General features: G+C 44.0%; 1 protein-coding gene across 1 annotated transcript; it reads left to right on the top strand.

Annotated features, from left to right (window-relative positions):
- Positions 1 to 2,727: 2,727 nt before the first annotated feature.
- On the top strand, positions 2,728 to 12,458 carry plpbp (pyridoxal phosphate binding protein). The gene is made up of 8 exons (XM_088624616.1): positions 2,728 to 2,886; positions 4,261 to 4,368; positions 5,513 to 5,548; positions 6,046 to 6,121; positions 6,558 to 6,704; positions 7,518 to 7,660; positions 8,251 to 8,349; positions 9,700 to 12,458. The coding sequence occupies exons 1-8, from the start codon at positions 2,797 to 2,799 to the stop codon at positions 9,847 to 9,849; spliced, it is 849 nt and encodes a 282-aa protein (XP_088480742.1). The 5' UTR covers positions 2,728 to 2,796; the 3' UTR covers positions 9,850 to 12,458.
- Positions 12,459 to 16,036: the final 3,578 nt, after the last annotated feature.

The following is a 16,036-nucleotide window of genomic DNA, read 5'->3' as shown; positions in this document are numbered from 1 at the left end:
CCTGCCTCTCGTCTGTCTGCTTTCTTCCATAAAACACTTCACAGCAGCCGGGCAAACTAGTCCAGATAGTGTGGCCCTGCAGAATGTACAGGAAAATAACATCCATCAATAGCTTGATGTGCTCCAGTATTGTGACAGGGAACATCGTGTTGGAGAGGCACTGTCCTTCAGAAGGAAATTTCAACTGAGGATAGACTACATGCCAGAATTTAGAAATTTGAAAAGCACAAAATGGAAAGGAAAGGCAGGTTTTTCTAAACTTCCAATTTTATTTCTATGCCTTTGTTTTGCGCTGTTCAAGATACACTCCTGTGTCTTGGAGTCCACTTTGAAAAAAGTCTGGTCTCACTATAGGTAAAATGGGGTACCTCTTAGATGGTGTAAATTTCAATTTGGCTCCATAATTATGCAATTACTTCAATGTTCAGCAGAAAGGCTACCAAGCCATGTTCATCTGAAGGGCTCAGTCCAGAATGTCTATAGCCTGTTTTTTACTTGGACCTCAGCAGGAAATAAAAACAGAAGGAAAAGCACAGCCAGCTAAGGATAATTTATATGAGATAAATAATTTTAAAAGCTGTCCTTGTCAATAACTCACAAGTATCAGAACTGCAAAAGATTGAGTAACCCAGGGTCACTTAATCTACTGCAGTGCTGTACTTATACACAAACAATCAATCCCAGTTAATTACTAATTAAAATGCAAACAAGTTATCAAGGCTAATTACAAATTAAAGTCCTGAAGTAAACGCCTGCTGTTGATTGAACTGAAAGGCTCACAGGGTGAATACCAGTATCGAGGTCCATTGCCAGTCAATTGCTTCTCAGCCAGCAAGTCAAGTTGAATCAAATGTGCTTCTTTATAGCGCTCTTTGCACCAGAGTGTCTCTGAGCTCTGCCAGGACTACGGTGGAATCTGTCGACTCTAGGTGTCACTCAGGATCACAGTGCCGTCAGTGAGGGACATGTCTCTTCTCCAATCAGCGATGATTGGATGTGTTGTCTGTGATGTGTTGAAAGATGATTGGCTTGAAGGCCCGGGGGTGGGAGGAGTCTGCCTACACTTCCTCATTCTCCTGTGTGCAGTCAAGAGGTTTGTAGCTGTGGGCAATACATGAAAAACACACAACTGGTGATTTTAAAATGTGGTGCGTATAACAAAAATAATGGTTGATTTTATTATAAACCGACCATTCATTAGCTGCAACAGTGTTTTCCAATCCAGGAGCTCTTGACCCCAATGTCTACTGTTCTGTTGTTTAAACTGAGCTCTTGAGAATTGAATTCACTCCCAAATTTAACAATTAATGAGCAAATTAGATCTCAGTTCCAACTGCCCAACTGAAGGTCCAGCTGGATCGAAAACTACCAGACACTGAGGTCTCAAGGACCAGAATTGGGTGGATTTTACTGTTGTTAATGGTACAGCTGAGCTGTCTCCTTGAACTCATAACAGAACTGAAAATCTTAATTAAAGGGTCATCAACAAGGATAAGACATTATACTCCATTATATTTCCTTGGTATAAAAGCTCTATATTTAATCCTTGTTTTACATTGATGTAAGATGACATATTTCTTATTTTATTTTTAAGATACTGACATTTATGTCACACCTGCAGTTTTACTCCAGGTTTAAGTGTTGAATTAAAAGTTTTCATGAAAAAAAAAACGTTTTCAGGCTCCAGAGATTCTGGTATTTCGTCCCAAAGATTTACTGTGAGACAACTTGCTTTGGGTATCAACCCTGGAGCGGCTTGAATATTGACACCCTTTTCATCCTCAATGTCGCTGTCTGTGGGCAGTCTGGCATTTTCTGAGCACTTCACACGGATTATCCCCCCTAACCTGTATCCTCTCTAACCTGTTGACATTTCTATCCCCGAATTACCCAGCTCCCTCAAACTTCTAATAAAGACATTCAACTACAGTCTCTTATCTGTCTCCTACTTCCCTAAAAAATGATAAAATATTCCCAGAGTCAAAGAGGAAACAGAAGTTCATAACATTATAACTACAGCTGTGTCACAAGCAAAATACGTCTATAGCCCAACACCACAGCACACAATGGAGCAGCCACTAGCACAGGATGTGTATAATATGACTGCAGGAGCTGATACAGATGCACATGAGGGAATTCATTGTTGATTCCACTGGTTTACAAAACCCAAGACCTCCAGAGGGTTTGAAGGGTGCTCATTTTAATGTGGCAGAGTCGAGCAGATTAATTTACATTAATATTTACTTTTTAGGTCGTAGTGTAGCCAGAGGTTATATCCACACAGTGCGTTGTGTGATTTTAACAAATCTCTTATTTATTCTTTATTCCTATACCGTTTCAGTATGAGTAATAAATGCAGCAACTGACGTCAGTTATTTTTGGATGTGAGATTGGCTCTAGTAGAATGGTTCAATATTCAAAGGTTCTGTAAAAAAAATAGTTGACGGTAGTTTTGTTAACAACGGTAAATGGTATTGAAATAATTTTTAGTAGATGGCAATAACAGCAGTTATAGTTGCACAAAGTCAATATATGTTTACAATTGTGCCTGTATAATAAGGAAGAACGCTTAACGGAGCATACAAATATTTTGGTGTGGGTGACGGTTGAGACCTTACGAAGACGTCGCAATACGATTACAGCCTATTCGCCACGCCTCATCAGTGCGTTATGCGCTCCGATTGGCCTTCTCCTCGGCCCGTCGCGCCTGCGGTTGGTTACGACGCGCTGTCAGTCAAAGGCGTCCTGCAGGATTACCGGAAGTGAGTCACAGAGACACAGAGCTCCGATCGAGGGATGTGGAGAGTGGGCATGTCGGAGGATATCGGCAAAGCGTTACAGGCAGTCGTAGACCGGGTTCAGCAGGCAGCTGCCCGGCGCCCGCAGGTGGGTGCGGGAAAACTGGGGGGAGGCGGGGAGGATAAGGGGAAACGGGCGAGTCGAGCAAATAAACTTAGTGTTACCTGACCATATGGTTATGTAAAGAGAGACACCTTGATAACCTTTGGTCTGTGGAGTACATGTGTACTCACCACTGCCTGTTTCAACCTTGCGCTTGTAGATTTAAATACTTGTCTTACTCTGACTTGTGGGAATTACACTCGGATCGATTGAACGGATGGGATCTGTTCCCAGTACTTGCCTACGCTGGGCGCTAACGGCTCAGAGCGGCAGCAGGTAGCGGAGTGTTCCGGCCGGCTCCTGCTCCTGCTCCTGCTCCAGCTCATTCACGTGTCCGGACAGGGGGCGAGCGCGACACTCCCCCGTCATTCCGGTGTTTATTTCGGCCAGCGGCGTGTCTGGCGAATTAAAGCTGCAGTCGCGGCGAGCCTCTTCGCACACGAACCGTACTAACGTTTGTAAAACCGTTGAAGAAAACTTAAGATGATGTAAAACGATTCCTTTCTGTACACACTGGAAAACAGAATATGCAAAATATCCCACCCAGCTGGCCTGGTTGTGCTGGTTTGCCTACTAGCTGTAGCTAATTGCTCTGAGCATCTCTCCTGCAGTCCTTCTAACAGCACGTCTTACAGCTTGCTACAGACACCCACTACCCTTTGTGTAAAGGTGCTTCCCGTTCTCCCGTTGATTTAGTTGCTTGAGCGCGTCAATGACATGCCCGTTAGCCCTGGGGTTATTCTGGAAACTCCCTGTGGGGTAGTGATCTCCATGTGAGAACTGGACTCAGTATGCTGCTTGGGGTCTGACTGTGATGCCGTGTTGCATACCGTAGTGGAAATACTTCAGTTTTTCTTCCTTTGTTGAGTTTTGCTAAACTTAAGGGTCATGCCTGAAAAAAGCCCAAGATATAGAAATATACCTCCCCGTGGAGCTGTCTGGTTGTGGGTGCGCTGGCAGCGGTGCCGATCCATTTTGAGCCCTCGCTGGCGGCGGCTGTGCTGGGGGGTCGGACCTGCTGGTGTGGGTCTGGGTCAGGTGTGGGAGTGGAGCGTGCAGTGGCGTTAGGGGGGAGGCCAGGGCCCAGTTATGGTGAGGGTTGGGCTGCTGTGTGCCACGCGTGTGAATGTCTCTTGAGGTAATAATAATAATTGCTTACACTTATATAGCGCTTTTCTGGACACTCCACTCAAACGCTTTACAGGTAATGGGGACTCCCCTCCACCACCACCAGTGTGCAGCCCCACTGGGATGATGCGACGGCAGCCATAGTGCACCAGAACGCTCACCACACATCAGCTCTCAGTGGGGAGGAGAGCAGAGTAACGTCACTAACTGCCCTCTTCTGCCCCCCCCCAGTCCCTGCCCAGCCTGCCTCCTCGGCTGGTGGCAGTCAGCAAGACCAAGCCCCCCGAGATGGTGATAGAGGCGTACCAGAAGGGCCAGCGCAACTTTGGGGAGAACTATGTGAGTACAGTGCAAGAATAACACTCATTTCAGAAGCTTGACTAAACTAGTGTCCAAACCACCTGTCTGAATCTTTCTGCTGGCCTGGTCTGCTGACCAGTATTGCATTTGCCTTTCTGCGTCATGTTCTCAATGATTCATGCTCAGGTTCCTTTAAACTGCCGAACAGTGTCTGTTTCATGGAGTTGTGGCTATTAAAATTACTCTTGGCAACAGGAGCATGTTTAAAGTGATGTAAAAAAAATAAGACTGTGTCTTTAATTGCAATTGTAATATGACATTTTAAGGCTGCCGATCACTACCAATAGAAACAAGAAAAGAAATCAGCATGTATCTCAGCTGTTAAAAATGAGCAGATAAGAAAAAAAGACCCCCCCACCCCCCAGTGATGTTAACTTTTTTCTTTAAATGACCGAGGGTACTACAGATATTGTGTAGCAAGATTTGTCATCTGTCTGATTTTCTCTTAGAATTTTCAATAAATTGAAAATTAGAGCTAAAGAAATGGTGGATTTGAGACCTCTAAGTGGCTCAAGCAGTAAAGGTGCTCTGTGACTGTGGGTTCGAGCCTGGGTCATGTCCGTGGCCAACCGTGACAGGGCCTGGCTCTGCTATGCTTTCTAGTTCTCAGAATGTTTTTGTGGGTCCGATATCTGGAATATCTGTATATACACACATAAATCTGATTCCTTGAATCTCTGTATACAGACACATGAAACAAACAGCCAACGAGTAAGGGGCTGGGCTGCCTGTGATGTGTTAAAAGATGATTGGCTTGAAGGTGGGTGGGAGGAGTCTGCCTACATTTCCTCATTCTCTCAGTGTAGCTGCACAGCTACAAACATACAATGGGCTACTCCAAACTGATTGATCATAAGAAAAAATAATTGGAGGCTGAAGAATGTCTTGATCTAGACTTGATGCTTCCAAGAGGATAGTTGTTACTATGGTTACAGTATATCGTTCTGTTGCTCACGCAGCTGTTCGGACTTCATGGGGTCCTCCTGGTATTGGTGTGTCACTCCATGAGTACCATAGCAGCCGGGAATGGAAGTGGAGCTGGTGCAAATGTAGAATTAATAGGATGCTGGGACTGGGGTTACACTGGGTAACACTAAGTCTGACTTTTTCCTTAATCCTCCAGGTTCAGGAGCTGCTGGAGAAGGCGTCCAATCCCCAGGTGAGTCCGGACACAGGGATCGGGAGGGTGGTCGCATCCCTGCTCATTTGCTTGCTCACTTGATCCCAGCACCTCATTAAAATGTACAAACTCAGACATGCAGATTTCATCATTTTTTGCCAGTAAAATAAGCCATTGATTTTCCAGAACACTTATGTAAGAAGAGAATAGAGATACTTTTCGTGCTTTTTTCTCTTGATCAGCAAACCCGATGTGCATGCACAAAACAAACACACATACACTTCTGACTTAATTCTATTAAAGTTAACAACATATAGTAGATATCAGCACGTTGCATCTCCAGCAGTGTTACTCACTAGTTTGTTAAGAAGTAGATATCACTTACTTGTTTTTGCAGTATTAGATTTCTCTAACATGTATATCTTAGCAACCAATATTAAAGACATCTAGTGAATGAAAGTTCCAGTACTAATAATTAATACTTATTTCAGCACCTGTATAGAATTTAAGTGTGTTTATTCTTTTTTTGGGGTCAGATTCTGTCCTCCTGTCCTGAGATAAAGTGGCATTTCATCGGGCACCTGCAGAAGAACAACGTCAATAAATTAATGGGTGAGGACCCTTCGGGTGCTGTCGAGAGCGACTCTGGCGCACTGCAGCCCATGTTACAGAGACAGTCCTGGGTTCCCCAGCCTTCACCGTCGAAGTGTTGGGCAGTTTGTATGGTGGAGTCGTGGATACGATGTTGGTCTCGACACTGCCCACCTCATGGAAAGTCCCATCATTATATCAGTACTCCCCAATGTGGGTGGAAGTGCCAGTTTTTTCCCAGATCCTTTATTACCATAGCAGAGTGGTTGCTGCTGTGTTCATGTCTGTTTTGGTGTTTGCTGTAGTGCTATAGTCATCTCTGCCACAGCAGGGTACAAATTAAATGGCAGGTTGGCAGCATTCGCCTCCCTCTCTCTCCTGCCTATTCCCCACCCCCATCTGCCACTATTCCTTTTCTTACTCCCTCTCTGTCTCTCTCCCCATTTCCATTTCTCAGGCGTTCCTAATCTTTTCATGGTGGAGACGGTAGACTCTGTGAAGCTGGCTGACCGAGTCAATGCTTCCTGGCAGAAAGTGAGGGCGTCGTCCACGCTGGGTCAGAGGTTAAAGGTCATGGTCCAGATCAACACCAGTGGAGAGGACAGTGAGTAAACAGAGGGATTACATTTGGGAAGAGCACCTGTTTGTTTCGAAATGAGAAAGCATTGCGGTGAGGGCAGAGTGATGCCACCCTCTGCCTCCCGCTGAGCGGCAAGTGTTTCTTAGTTTCCAGTTGAATGAAATCTAAAAAAGCACATTATTTGATTTCATAGCCAGATTGGTTCACACTACGTGTGAAATGTAATAAAATCAGAGGATGCTCTGTTATATGTGTTTGGGGAAAAAGGAGGAAAACAAATTGTCCTTGGGTGGCACGTTAGTGCAGCTGTTAGCATTGCTGCCTCACAGAGATGGGGCCCTGGGTTCAGTTCCTGGGGTGCTATCTGCATGCGTTAGTACAATCTCCCCGTGTTTGCATGGGATTTCCCCTGGGTGCTCCGGTTTCCTCCTTCAGTTTAAAGATAAGCTCAAAGGTTAATTGGTTCCTGGGAAAATTAGCCCTGGTGTGAGTGTGTGCCCTGGGATAGAAAGGTGTCCCTTCCAGGGTGTACCCTGCCTTGTGCCTGTTGCTTGCTGGGATAGGCCTCAGAACCTGGATTGGAACTAGCTAGAATGGATAGTTCTAAATTTACTGATTTGTTGGTCTAAGCAGAAACAGTATCTTAATGTTTTAGAATGAAAAAGCTTTCTCTTTGCTTTTAAGGCCCATCCTGAAAGTGTGTGTATTGTGTGAGGTAATTCACCGCGTCACTGTGTTGCTTACTTCTGCAAAGAAATGAGGTGTGCAGTTAAGACTGGTGGTGACAGTGTGTTGAACACAGCCCCCTGCCCCTCGCTGTCCCGTATGTGTCGGCAGGTAAACATGGCCTGCCCCCGGAAGAGACTATCAACACCGTGCAGCACATCGTTTCGCAGTGCCTGGCCCTCGAGTTCGTGGGGCTCATGACGATTGGACGGTATGGCTATGACCTCAGCGAGGGGCCCAACCCTGACTTTCAGGTACACGCCTCCTTTGCAGAGCTCACTTCCTCTCTTAAAGGGGTTGACAGAACTGGGAGTGGCAGGACAGGTGTGCAGTGTGTACCCTGCTGTAGTTGAAGACAGCACCGTTTAAAAATGGCGTGGCAATTTCTTGACTGTCAAATATTTCCTCCGTAAAACATAAGAGGTTATTAACGAGAGGCCATGTGGTCCATCTTGCTCATTCGGCATCAGGTGTCTAAATGATGTAAGAATGCTACCTGTCCTTTTCTTAAAGGACTGGATAGTCAGCTTTGACCACATGATTGGAAGATTGGATGAATATTCTGATTGCCAGATTTGTTTTTCTGGTTACTGAAGATTTTCTTTAACTACAGAATGCTCTGTCCAACCTTGAGTGTTATTTTTTTTCCTTGATTGAAACCAACAGTTCACCCACCGATTGCTTAATTCATTGATGACCTGCACAACTTCCCGATTGATTGAGTTTGATATTTATGTGTCCAACCCATCCCTTGGCTAATAGAAGTGGTAGTAAGAAGTAGGAGAGGCTGCCCAGTCTGTCTGTATAGCTGAAATGGTCTTTCGTTCTGTGGCTGTTTGTGCAGAACCTGCTGGCTCGGAGGAGGGAGTTGTGTGAGAGCGTGAAGCTGCCCCTGGAGAAGGTGGAGCTCAGCATGGGGATGTCCAATGACTTCGAGCACGCGGTGAGAGGGCCACACCCCTGTACAAAAGAAACACACGCTCTTCATCAACCAAACACTGCTGAACACAAACACAGTCCTGAACAGTTTGTGTGGGAGCTGGTCAAAGATAGCCATGCAAAACAGCCATTATATACAGTTGTATGCAAAAGTTTGGGCACCCCTGGCCAAATTACACGTTTTGGGGATTTTCTAAGTGAAAAGAAGTTAACACAACTTCTGCAGCGAATAAACTTAAACCTGACATATTTCTGCAAATTTTAATGCACAGTTACTATTTGTTTTCTGTTTAACAGACAGAAGAAAATAAAACAGTAAATGTGGCAATTGTAAAAGTTTGGGCACCCTATCTGTCAGTACTCAGTAACACCCCCTTTGGCAGAAATCACAGCCTCCAAACATTTCTTGAAGCCAGCCACCAGTCTTTCTATTGTTGCTTTAGGAATTTTTTTATACATGTATACAGTATATGATTTGTACTTGTATACATGTTGTCGGAGGTCAATTACTTTTTTAAAGTTGAATTGGTGTTTGTGTTTTTTACTGCTCCAAACCGATTGATTCAATTTCTGACTGATAACCAGTGTTTTTGCTCCTCCCCACATATGAGGATCTGGATTTGCTAGGAATTAGTAAGGCGTTCGCTCAGCGGGGCCAGTAACAGACAGATTTGGAATTCAGTGCTCACAAGAAGGTCTGGGAAGGGTCAGCTGTGTAGTCTTTCAGCTGTATATACTGTAAAGCATGTATTTCGTCGTGCGCAGGACTTTCACATGGCTGTTATGGGGGGGAAAAAAGGGAAAGATTTCCCTTCCCTGTCGTAGTTTTCTCCTGTAAATTGCTTTTGTAAACTTACAAACCATTTTTAAAACAAACAAAATGCTTTAAAATCTCTTAAAAGTGTCTCGAAGCTTCGTTGACAGTGGTTTTTTTTTGCCATCTTTACTGTTACACAGTCTATACAGTTGTCCATGCAGTAGTACAGTTTCCATGGGGACGGCCTGGCTCGCTTCCATCACTCTGGGGTTTGAATAGAGATTTCGGTTTGTGGAAACATTACATTTTTGACTAATTATCTGCTTAATTTCAGATGCAACAAAAATAGTTTTCTCAATAATGAAAAATCATGACAATGATTTCTACCACATTATAATGGGGAGGACACCCCTTAAACTACACCCTTCATAATTAAAAGTCCCTTCTGTTTTTTTCAGTTTCTTGTGAAGGGCAGTTTAGTTTGGGAGCTCTTATCTTTTCACTGTCAGCTCATATTTTCAAATCCGCAAGAGCTTCACCAGGTTTTATTATATATATTTTTAATGTTGATTTCTTTCTTTTCCCCTCTCTGCCCAGATTGAAGTGGGCTCTACCAACATAAGGGTGGGCAGCACCATTTTCGGAGATCGGGGGTACCCCAGCACCCCCAGCCCCGAGAAGAGGTCAAAGGTCGTGACGCAGGAGGCGGCAGAGAAGCTGGACCGCCTGACGGTGAAGGAGCACTGACTCCCCCAAAGCCGCGCGCGCCCACAGACGCACACACGAACCCAGCCTGGCCCGTAGGCGGAATGACGAGAGCTATGGACAGACTTCCCGGAGTCGGGAAGCCAGCATGGCATAGGCTGTCTCTCCAGAAAATCTGAGAGGACACACCCCCCCCCACCCAAAGCCTCATGGAAGGAGACACTTCAGACTGACTGGCCTCCCTGTCCCCCCCCTCACTCTCTTCTCTGCCTTGTTCTCCTTTCTCTCCCTCATCCACCTTCGCTCCTTTCTTATCCATTTCTCTCCACCCTCTTCTCGCTCCCTCTCCTCCTTCTCTTTCAGCTCCCCTGTGCCTCTGTGTGTTAGAAAGCCCCTTTCCCTTTTGTTCCTTTACACTGTTCCTCTTCAGCGACACAGAGCTGCTTGTATACTGAACACCCTCACCCCTCTGCCACCCTTCACCACATTTTCTCTGAGTGACGGGAACACATCGCCATGACCTGCGTTTTAGTGTCGTTTTTATTATTTCCATTTTACACCTGAGCAGTTTATTAACTAAGGTGGGTTAAGAGGTAAAAAGCAGCACAAGACTCTAAAAGGATGTGAGAGAGCTGGTATGATTAGAGATTGGTCTGCCAGATCAGTGAGAGATTCAGTATGTGGTTTTCCGCCGATGCGGGTTCAGCTGTGTTATTTGGCACACTGCATTGTTGCAATCCTGGATTCTTCACATTTAGTCAGGAAAAAATTTAGGACTTTGATCAGTTTTATCAAACATTTATGAGTCTTAAAAAAGCCTGGTGTTAAAGTGTTCTTTTTTGTAAATGTTTAAGTTATTAACTTTTTTTATTGGCATGCAGTTTCAGATGAAGGTCTCGGGCAGTTTCTGTGTACACATCACTCTTCCAGCGAGAGTGGGAGTTCTCAGCTTTGCTTCATGAAAGTGCTTTTAACCAACGGCAAATCATGCTGTAAATATCATGACCATTGTTTCCAGCTAAACTCGAAGCACAGATTGTTAAATATAAAAAATATAAATCTATAATAAAATTATTAGAAATTAGCTAGAGTAATTATTGCATTGAATTATTTTTAATTCATAGGCATTGGCTTTGCTTCTCATGAGTACCAAGGAGTTTTTTGCATGCTGGGGTGGCTAGGCTGAAGTTACCACCTGCAATCAGTAGGGGGAGCTCTCACCCTAATTTCGTTCCAAATAAAAGCCAACGTCTTTTTTTAATCCTCTCTTTAATTGCAAACAGAACAAACTTGCAAATTCCCACACGAGTCTTGTCTCCTGCTAATCATTCACCTTTTACCTTTTTACTCCCTTTCAAACTCACTGTAATTAGTCCCTGGAGTAAAAGCCTGGCTTGGGGAGCTTTAAGCATTTCCTTTCTGGCTTACTGTTTTAGAGTGTCATTGACATTCAGTGGCAAAAACTTCGAAAAGTGGATGTTGTCATTATGCAGGTCAGTTTTCTGGAGGCAGTTATTTGTAAATCAAATTCTTCATGAGTTATTGTCTTAAATCTTTTCCACATTGAAAAGTTTGTAAAGTGGTAAACAAGTATAGGCACCTATATTTAAAGAATGATCCCAGTGTTGCTCGTCAAGTTCTAAAGTAAAACTCGATTAACCTTCTCTGCACACAGGCCAGCCTTAATAAAAGGAACAGTCCAGACAAAGACTACGCACTGTATATAGAGCACCTGTGAGCCTGATCTTTTCTGTCCTGCGTGGCCTGTTTTAGACAGTCATGCAGAGGATAATCTGGAGCTATTCCACAATTTTTGTGTTCTGGAGGGGTTGCTTACTTGATAAATCCATTCTCTGTATGTATCCTGAATTAAGGGAATAATTATCTTTGTGGCTGAGACAGTTGTAGACCAATATTTTAAAAGCAGAGCTCCAAACTTAAACCCGTAGCTTTAACTGATGTGTTCTGCATTCTAAAGTAGCAGGAAGTGAAGGCTATGAACTTTAATGAATAGAATAGCTGCCTTTAAATTCTGTTACTTCATAATCGCGAATTTGTGTGTTCATACTGTAGGTATAATCCCTCCTTTGAAAATGTTTTTTTTTCAGTGTGTCAGCCAATTTGTGCCAATAGTGCTTCTGTTGGGTGTTGCCTATTTGTCTTTCTAGATGTTAATAATAGAATCTCCCCTTTAAACCTTGTTTTATAGAAGCCACCCATTGAAACTATAGCAATTTATCACTTGTAATACATCGATCTTATACAGTGCCCCAAGGAATGTCAGCCTTATAGTCAGACTGAACATATGCATTATTTTCATTTTTGGCTATAGTGTGTGTAAGGTTTGTGCTATACAGTTGTTTATGAATGCATTGTGTACAAGTGTTTGTTTTATTTGTGAAAATTCTGCACTGGATCCGTCCGGTTCCCTGGACTGTGCCACCAGACTCTTCATTCTGCTGTGCATTAATGCCTTCTGGTGTGTACTGCCAGTGCTCATGTGAACACATTTTTCATGGTCTTATTTGACTGTGCAATCAATTTGATTTGTAGATATAATTTTGTTTGGCCCAAAGTGCACAGTTTTCCCTCTGTAGTTGTTTGCCCAGGCCAGCTAACTCCACATGCACCTGTAGAAAGTAGAAAGAAAATCTTTGAATTAGTTATGTAGTTTGACACCTTGTTGGTCTGTTCATCCACATTCCACAGACCACCAATTTAAAAACCTTCTGAAGAGTTGTAAGCGGTGTGTGGCAAAATTACAAGAAGCCATTTTATGCTAAAAACAGGAGGACAAAGACATTTGAATGTACACTACTGCCAACGTATTTTAAACGCTATGGGCTTGGGGATGCAAACTAGAGAGTGAATACAGGGTAAGCTCTGGAAATCAAACTACTGCTGAATGCCTCAGTGTGACAGTGTAGCACTCTATGGTCAGAGCGGTTGTCTGTATGGGGAGGGATTCCAAACAGAGCCTTCCAAAGTTGTTCTACAGCATTCCGAATGACATTCCAAGAGGAATTCCTGGAATGCCTTTGGAACTTGGTGAGGATGCCAGAGTCTGGGGGCTGGAGATGGAGAGGTTTTGGGTGACAGCAAGCCAATACACTGTTGCCAACTGATGTTCTTTATTGGGAGTGTTTATTTTTAATGCAGATTTCAAAGTTTACTTTAGTATAAGAGTTTGTAGACTGTACCATTCTGTAAACTGTAGTCCAGTTATACCTGAATAGTTTGTACCCTTTTGGTCTCCTCTGCATTGTGTGCGTGTGTGTGAGAATGCATCACAGGCTGATGGGTTTTAAAATCAGCTCGTTTTGCCGAGATTGATGGTTTTGCTGATTCTTTGCATTCTCAGCTTGCTTATCTCATTGTTTAGATGAGCCAGCTCACTTACCAGTATAGATACCAGTATCTCTTCTGCCACAAACAGAATATCTGACAAAAACAAAACGTCAAGCCATGCCTGTAATGATTACATGCCTGTAATCCTGTAATGAAGTGATAATACTGATCATCAGAGCTGATCCGCATCGGAAGTGCCAATCCATTCACCAGCAAGGCGTGATCTTGTCAGGGGAGGACTGTGACGCGGAGAGGCTGTGGGCTCAAGCAGGGGGCCAATTACATGCGTGACAGTCCGGGAGAAAGCCTTGCTTTGAAACCATACTGGATCTTTTTCATCAGCAGGATTAGTGGTACAATGTGAGGAATGATAAAATATAATAAATGACTATTTTTTACTGTACACATATCCGTTTAATTATATATTAATTTGAATTAAAGATTTATCTGAACAGAACGGCTTTTTCTGGGTGTATGCTCTCATCTTTTACTCCATTGTGTAACTGCCCTTCTTTCTCATTTCTTTTTTGGATGTTGAAAATAACACTCCCCTGGCCCAGTCTTTGTTCTTTACTTTCGGTTCACATACAGTATGTTGGTGAGCACACCGTCCTGGTTTTTTCACATTCGCTAACATTTGAGGAACGCTTCTGCTCAGGCAGATGCAATAACTGCTGTTAAAAGCACACTACGTTTTCTGCCTCATTCATACATTGGAGAAGTAGTTGGCATCTTGTAAAACCTGAAGTGGAATCAAACTTCTATGTAGCCTGATGGGAGCACTGTAAAACCTGGAATCAATCAGGTCGCAGAGCAGTAAGAGTCCGATAATCTGGACTGGACCACACCACTCTGCAGTGCGAACCTAATAGCTATACAGTATCGGCTTCATTTTTTAATGTTTTCTGGCTGGTGTTACTAGACAATGATCAGCCTGTGTGGACATAAGATATATCTCACTCATCCTTTTTTTTAATAAAAAGGATGAGGCATATGATTCCTCCAAAGGGTATACTGGAAATTGTGTCCATTGGACAGTCTTTCTCCCTCTTACCCTTGCTTGGCGTTGCCTGTGCAACACCTACGATTTGATTTGCACTTCCATTCTGTTTCATAACCTGTAGGAGCTTGCAGTTGCATCGTAAATTAGAATTTAAACATGTCAACATGTACACACAAACACGTTCGACTGTACGTTGTAATTGCTATGTAATTGTTTACACATATGCAGCGAAGTATTCTGTATCATTCTGTATGCATGCAGTTCTAGATCTAAACTCCATCCCAGCTCTGAAGTTTTTGATTGCACTGGCAAATCAATCCATGCAGTTTTTGTCCTGGACCCCTTGGAAACACTTGGAACTTAAACTGGTTTTCCTACCTGATTTGATGCCCGTGCTTGAAAGCAGTCAATCACTAAGGATTTAGGTTTTTCTGAAGTTTGGACACCTGGGATGCACCTTAAACACTAAAAGCCCCCTTTGTGTGAAGAGGTGGGAGACAAGAGCAGCAGAATGGGGAGCTGTTGACATTTCCCTGGGATCGCTCATCCCTGGGTAATCTAGATTGGGGGACCGTTCTGCATTTGAAAAGGAGGTGTTTGGTCTTCTAGGCCAAAATAAAAACACTGATTTCGGCACCTTTTGTGAAGAGCAACCCCCTAGTGAGAGACATGGATGGCTGAAGGTGTCCCTGATGCTGGTTGAGGTGAGAGGCACCTGTTTGCACCTTTCTGCTCTTCCCCCATCCCTGTTTGGGACACTTCTTCTGCACAGGTCCTGGGACAGGGTGCTGCTGCCTGCACAGGGTCACTCCTATAATTCAGACACACCACGGAGGATGACTAGATGGTGACAGAAGAGAATGCAGAGCGCATTAAGCCCATCAGCACCCCACCTCTCACTGCCCGTCACTGTGTTTTCCCTCCTACAGTCCGGTAAACGCTACCGAAGCATTCGGTCAAAGTCCAACAGACTACGGAACAGCTTCTACCTCCAGGCAACAAGACTGCTAAATAGACAACCTGCAGCTCCTTCAGCAAATTACCCGTAATGGCTACACGGACACACAGTTTTCACTGTATTCGGCATGCTGCACTACTGGGACATAATGTATTGTATACACCCTGGACGCATACTGTAGCAGCTCTATTTATATTGATTTTTGTCAGGGTTTATTTAATTTAATCAGCGCAGGTCTGCAAGTTACACTGCAAGTCAACTACTCAGAGAAAACTTTTGTCGCTTTAGAGCGCAAGCAATGACTGACGGGTGATAGACCATTTCAGACCAACTTGCTACGGTTGCCAGCGTTTGTACTGAATGTCTCCAAAAAGGAAACTCTCACCCAGTCCATTTTTGACGCTATGGCACACAGGGCTTGATTTACAGGGGTGCGCTGCGTCTCCCCGAGGCCTGCGGGTCCCTGTGCCAAGAAGAATAAGTCTTGTATTTTCAGTGTCGAATAGAGCTGTTCCCCCTGCAATCCGCTTGGAATAGGGATCAATACAATCGCAACCCGATTGTTCTCGGTGCGATTGCCTCTCCTCTAAGCGGGCGGACCTGAATACACCACGAGCAAAGTTGTTGTTTTTTTAATGCGATTTGCATACTCCATCTAGAAGCCGTCAATCGTATCTCCTGTTTGTGCAGCTCCCCCCCAGCACACAAACTGCGGTGTCCGACGGAGGAGATCGTATCAACAGAGCTGCAGTGTTTATGCAAACGATGAATACCACGTCTAAACAAAAGAAAAAAAATGTCCCCCACATACCCGTCTTGCGGTTTTTGACGCGCTTCGCGGAGATTTAAAATAATCATCCAGTGTGTACACGCGTAAAAATGTCCATGCGTAAAACATATCTTAACTGTCCACCTTTTGC

Source organism: Lepisosteus platostomus, chromosome 3, assembly GCF_059453375.1.
Source record: "Lepisosteus platostomus isolate fLepPlt1 chromosome 3, fLepPlt1.hap1, whole genome shotgun sequence".
NCBI classification, from domain to species: Eukaryota; Metazoa; Chordata; class Actinopteri; order Semionotiformes; family Lepisosteidae; genus Lepisosteus; species Lepisosteus platostomus.
This window is presented reverse-complemented; position numbering and strand designations above follow the sequence as displayed.